Source organism: Ciona intestinalis, chromosome 12 (assembly GCF_000224145.3).
Source record: "Ciona intestinalis chromosome 12, KH, whole genome shotgun sequence".
Lineage (NCBI taxonomy): Eukaryota > Metazoa > Chordata > Ascidiacea > Phlebobranchia > Cionidae > Ciona > Ciona intestinalis.
Genome location: NC_020177.2, coordinates 534,189 through 540,829, shown reverse-complemented (window position 1 = coordinate 540,829; position 6,641 = coordinate 534,189). Strand labels below are relative to the sequence as shown.

Here is a 6,641-nt window from a genome sequence, read left to right as displayed (position 1 = left end):
TAATTAAACAGTAATCTGTGTAACTTACGTGCACCCTAATTTGAGGTCATAGTTTTTATACTTTTATAGCAACAGCATGTTTGCAATTACGGGGTCAATCATTTTACAGGAACTTATCAAAAGTTAATGGTAATAAATTAGGTTTCCGTGGCTCGACGGTGTTTAAGAATCTGCTATATAGAAAAACTGAATAAAAATTTTTATTTTCAAAGGGATTTTATAAATTATCCACAAATTGTTCTTATTAAAATGGCAATCGTCTTTCTTGCAACATGAATGTTCAATTTCATACACCATGTGCTGCTTAATGCCACAACAGTGTATTTCTATTCTATGTGAAATCTTTATTTTAATGGCATGGAATTTGGGCCGGATTTGCCCCATTACTCTAAAAACGTATAAAAATCTGTGAAACTGCTCAGTAAATAAGTGGCCACCTTCCATTCATCGTGCTCATCGTGTCTGTTGTACGGAACGTAGGACGAACGTCTGAACCGACGGAACAAATTGAAACCCGATTCGTCGGAATCATAACCCGGGTTCCTGTTGTTTGTGCAATAATATCCGCAACAAGCAAACAAACCAGACAACACAACGAATGCCACAACCCAGAACCCTGTATTATAAATAAAGTGAGGATTTGTATATTATTCTTATCAACATGGGTGAGGCCCTGTACAGTAAAGGGGAGCCATGACCCCTCCTCTTTTAAAATAAATCAAAAAAAATCTAACGAATGTAATATGCAAAAGAGTAATGTTACAAAAGATATATAAACTCTGGCTGCCAGGGATAGTATAAGCTTAAAAAAACTGTTTCGCAAATTTATTTTGCCAAAATTTACCGGGACGCTTTTATTATACACACACATGCAGCTAATATAAGTAAATGGTGACCATTATTGGTTTCTTGTGGCAGGTGTGGTTATTTAGTTTCATTTTCTTTAAACTTAATAGTTTAATTTACTTTGGTACTACCTACTATATAATCCTGTTGAAAAAGATACAGTAAGCACCTTACAATAAGATTCCATATTTATCAATTGTGTTTTTAACAACCAACAACGCTATTTTAGAGTCATGAGGATATGCGTTACACACTCCGTAAACATTCTTTGTTTATTACAATTTCTACAAAACATGTAGATAAAAGAGGATGAAAACATGAACCATCTTACTCTAAGCTACCATATTATGCTAACCCAAACACCAAGCCATACAAACATTGTGTAGTGTGGTTAATGCGGTGAAAACAGTTGCGGCCACACAGCTCGTCAACCATGTAATAAACCTGCCGATGCATTAAACACACTTTACTCCCTAAAAATTATTTTGCTACTGTTGATATTGCGTATAATGTGTAAATGAATAAATTATCGCCACCAAAAAAACTGCAGTAAATTTCGTAAATCTATAAGAATATTCTGAATTTTGTCAGCGTGGCACTTAATGTTGAATGGGACATATTTATTCTGGGTGGTGTAACTTCAGTATGAAAAATATGAGTTGAAAATACAGTTATTTTATATTGTGGGTTTAGAAGCCATGCTTTTATTTGAAACGTTTACAAAGTAGTTTTTCACTGTTTGCACAAAGCCCGTTTATTACGATTGTCAATTTGTTGCAAATTTCCTTTTTAAACTTTTTCAATTAACGTCATTTTCATCACTATATTTGATTCGCAGAATTAGATAACCACATCTTACCAGTCACGACTTTTTAGAGTGTTGTTAATTGTCAAATAAACAATTAGAAAATAAGGCGTTTAGGTACTAACGTCATCCATCTTACCCAATGATAATTATATATTATATTAACAACAATGTTGTATACACAGAACAACATAACAAAGAAAAACAAATTACTTTGAGGTTATTTTTTTACAGATTACTTTTTTACAAATTACTCTTTTTTTATAAATTATTACTTAACAAATTACTTTTAGGTTACTTACACCATAACTTGTAGATTTTTTGCCAACAACACTGATCGCTATGCGGACCGCAACAATACGCCGTTAAACCTAAACATAAACAAAGTTTTATCTTAAACACAAACTATGCAGGTCATTCTTTCTAAACTGTGTGTAGAAAAACTTTCACTAGTTAACAAAACTTGTTGGAAAGTTTTGGCATTTAAATATAATATATATATATATATATTATATTCATATTGTCAGTTTATTTTCAGTCAAAATTATAAGCCCATAACATAAACAAATCAATAACAAAAAAAAACAAAATGTTTGACAAGACGTTTCAGGCAATTTTTAAATACAATCGATAACAAAAAATGTTCTAAAAACTGTGGGATTTTTGTTGTGTATTTAGAAAGGTCATGAACTCACAGGTGCTCACACTGTTATGATTAAAACTTTATTTGTAAGAAATATTATTATTATACACTTGTTGGTAACTTACCATAACAATAACGTATTGGTCCATATCCTGTATCACATATGACATCACACTGCAAAGCATCACAAAGCATTTCAATTACAATTCAAAAACCAACTTTTATTCGCAAGTTTACTCGAACTACTACACTATGTGCTAGCAGTAGATTTTACTGGAAATAAGCGTCAAACCAACAGATAAGATAATTAATGAAGTCACTTCCTTTCATTTATAATCAACTGACAGGTCAATGGAACATAAATTCCCTAAAAAAAGTTAAATAAACACGGACTTTATACCCATTATATAAGGCACTATATATCAATATAGATATACTAAACTTTGTATTGCATACAGTTCTGTTTAAAACAGTTATACAATCACCTTTATAGGCGTATGTAAATTTGTACATGACAAATACCAACAATTGCTCCAACTCAGTTGTCCCTTATGAATTGTTTAATTTGTGAATAAAATCTCTTGATAGCAACCAACAAAGTTACATAGGTGGTTACTTGTAAGCGGGCACGAGGTGTATGAAACAGAACACCTGTGTTATAACGACTGTTGTTGCCCGACCATGTGAGTTACATTCGCCAATAACCTCTATAATGTTTAATCTTCAAGGTAAGTTACAATTATATATAATATACAAAAATAAAACGAATAAATGAAACTTGTTTTATCCTCTTATGGCGGGCATTGACAGTCAATACAACACATGTTCTGTTTCATACACCTTGTGCACGTTAACAAGTTACCATCAATGTAAATTCTTAATATACATAATGTTTAACAATTTAGACAACCCATAAGCAACCACTAGGCTGGAGAAATGCAGTACACTTACTTGTACTTGTTTGGTTAATTCCACAAACCAAATCCATATAAAGCAAATATATTGTACTTGACCCCCATAGGGTATATTCATAATTTAAATAACCCTAAGCCTGTAAAGTGGATACATAACTTTTAATTGTTACGTACAAAGTAATATGGTATAGCATAATAATATAGCATTTTTTATGAAATTATTCGAAAAAAAAAGCCTAAAAAGAAAAGGGAACCGACAGCAAAACGAAAGTTTCAATTATTCTATGAATAAGAGAGAAGAGTACCAGTTAAAAAGCGTTGCTGTTTTGAACACAGATTAGATGATAAAAGTTCACATAAGAAATTATTAGCTTTTCAAATTAAAATCCACTTTTTTGAACTAAAGAGCTATATATTAATTAAACGTTGCGCAACAAACTAAATATACAGACATAAACAAATGAAAATTGAATGTTTCGTGCTCGTGAAGAATCCTCTCCCCCAACTATAAGAACCTGTTGCATAATAGTCACATTTAGGGAGGATTCTTCACTGGTATAGAAGTTGCTTTCTCAAATAAGACGTTGGAATCTTAGGTTATTTAAATTATGAAATAAACAGCTTAAAATAAAACTTCCCAACTACAAGGATTTATGTGATTTTATGCGTTGGCTTTTTAACGAGGGCGAAATAATCAACAACCAGCAGGGCGAGCTATAACGCAACTTAACATACTAAAACAAAGCAACTAACAACTTAAAATATTTTATAGGCTTATCCTAATCTTTAATATGAAATGGGTTTGGGTTGGGGAAAGATGGGACACTTTTTCGTTATATTTTCTCAACCCATTTGAAATTAAACCAAGAAAATTCCAAGAATTATAAAACCGTATCCTCACAACTCCCATAGACCGGTGTTAATTGTTCACATAATTCACTAACACAGTCCGTGTTATTAATTGTTTAAAACAAGGTGTCCCATCTTACCTCATACTACTATATGTATTACGACATATACCACATAAAGTAACCATTACCAAGAAATCCAGCCAAACATCCTATAGAATAGTTAATACTAAATTAATGCCATGATACGCATGCGTACCACACTCGTCAAATCATATTGCAGTTTTTATATTTCCTCTAATGTTATAACAGGCTGTTACTAAAAAAAAAAAAACTGTTTACTGTAAACTATTGGTGGAATTTCTTTTTGGGGGTTTTGTTTTTCCATCAGGGCCCAATCTTTGGGTCAATTCTCTTTAAAGCCGACTCCCCCCATTGTACGGGTCGTGTCTTTACGCACACTTTTGTTTCTATTAGAAGGTTAACTTAATTAAAATAAATGGCTTGTTTGTCCGTTAGGTGTAGCGACCACGCTTATTTTCTTCCAACTAAATGTAAATATGTTTTTAACTGTAAGCGTGTTTTAACAACTGTTGTTTTGTCGCTATATCCGTCTTTTCGTTTCTAATTCTTCGCTACTGTAATCGAAGAGACAAATAAAAGTTATTATTATTATTACTACATTCTCGTGAACTATATAATAGGGGGGAGGAAGACGAGACACCTTAAGCACATAATGTACAAATATCCTGATCGTGTTTTAAACAATTAAAAACGGTCTATGAAAGCCGCAAGGATACGTTTTATAATTCTTTAAATTTTCTTTTTAACTACTAAATGTGACGACGAGAAAATAGAATGATAAGGTGTCCCATCTTCCCCCATTCCACCATATAGGCCCTATCTCGAAAACAGGTATCGGTGCTGGTAAAGAATCTTCCCCCCCAACCTTATTTGCTAACCACCAACCCCTATAGCCACTAACTATTAACCCCTATAACGACTAACTCTCTAACCTAGGGGTTAGTGGTTAGTAGTTTGCAAATAAGGTAGGGGGGGGGGAGATTCTTCACTAGTATCAAGATACGACAAAACAAAGGTTAAAGATTGCAGTTATACTCTCTAGAATAAAATGTATAAACAAACAAAGACAACGCATTAGATGCATACACACTGCATATTCCAATATTTTGCTGTATGCAAAGTTTCCTGATTCCATTTCAAATACAACAACTTAACCACAATCTAAACTAACTCTAGAAATACAGGAAAAAACTGTGGTGTTGGCTTTAAACTACAACACCCGCGGAACTGATTACTCAAAATATAGACAAGCCGAATAAGAAAGCAGGAAATATACGGCGTGTCTAAATTTGCATACATCGTTAGTCGCAGTTGTACGCGCCTAAACAAATCGTGTGCAGTTTCTCTGTGTGAAAGCTCGTACTTGGACTTGCGTGGATTAATAGTGAGATAAGCATGAGTGAAAGACTGATTCTCGCGTGGCGGGGCAACGGCAGTCGTGAAATACTGGGTAAGATGAGACATGTTTTCATTCTCTTTTCTTGTCCCATTTGGTACAAAAACAAAGAACATCAACGTAACTATGTAACCGTATTCTCACATCTCACGACTCTAAAAAAAGCGTTGGTAGGTATTCAATACACGATCAGAAAAAATGGGACTTTGTGAGGATTCTATCTTACCCCAAGTAAGTACTATGAACATGGGTGTTATGTTTCATGTCCCTCCTACACGCTTCCGAGTTATCACATGTTTAACTGCGAAGGCAATTTGTGAAACTTCTAGCCATGCATATCACTATTGGCAGTACTAACTAGGTAAAAACACAAACCTTTAGATCGTGATATCTATAAAGTAGAGTGGGGAAGAGCGGACACCTTTAGCACATATTATCTAAATATATTCTTCTTATAGAACAGGCACCCGAACCGATGTGTAATGGCACAGTTTCGTTTGATTGCTTGAAATGAGTGATCACTAACAGATTGTTTAAAGTTTTAGCAATCCAAAAAAATCAGTTACATACATGGTAACTTGTAAGCGGGCACGAGGTGTATGAAACAGAACACCCGTGTTATAACGACTGTAATACAAAAATGTTACTATTCCCTGCAGTGGCATTTTAAGATATAGAAGCCCCCACAAGGCTTGTACGTGATGGCCCCCTTCTTTATTACTACATCTGGTGACCCGTAAAACAATTCAACTCAAACTGTTACATATAGGTCTCACTATTCGCACAAATAGACGTGTTTAAAGGGGGGTTCTAAAAAAAAATTTGGCTTGAACAAAAAAAAAAATTGGCGAAAACTGTAAAAACCCCCCGTTCTACAAACTTATTTAAATGTTTAAATTACCACGTACGTTGTCATGTTATTGGGTTACGACGGCAAAGCTTATTTTGCGACGTAACAACAATTTATGTGGTTAATTTTCTATCGGGTATTAAGTGGGCCCCTTAATTCGTGTGGCCCCCCCCCGCGGCTGCGTGGTTCGCGGGGTCGATGATACGCCCCTGTATCCCTGGCGTAACTCGTTGTCTCATATCTATAACACAAAAC

The 6,641-nt window shown here is 34.2% G+C and overlaps 1 protein-coding gene across 2 annotated transcripts in view; it reads right to left on the bottom strand.

The window, feature by feature from the left end:
* The window catches only part of LOC100187440 (vesicular, overexpressed in cancer, prosurvival protein 1), a 10,760-nt gene extending 7,208 nt beyond the window's left edge, over positions 1-3,552 (bottom strand). Inside the window, exons 1-4 of one of the 2 annotated variants that reach the window (XM_026837137.1) lie at positions 3,246-3,552; positions 2,420-2,468; positions 1,954-2,022; positions 438-616 (exon numbers count right to left, since the gene is read on the bottom strand). In XM_026837137.1, coding sequence (XP_026692938.1) covers positions 438-616; positions 1,954-2,022; positions 2,420-2,468; positions 3,246-3,326 — 378 coding nt within the window. In that variant the 5' untranslated portion in view covers positions 3,327-3,552. The remainder of the gene's footprint in view (positions 1-437; positions 617-1,953; positions 2,023-2,419; positions 2,469-3,245) is intronic. The other variant, XM_002123357.4, reaches the window with a different exon arrangement.
* Between the last annotated feature and the right edge of the window lie 3,089 nt (positions 3,553-6,641).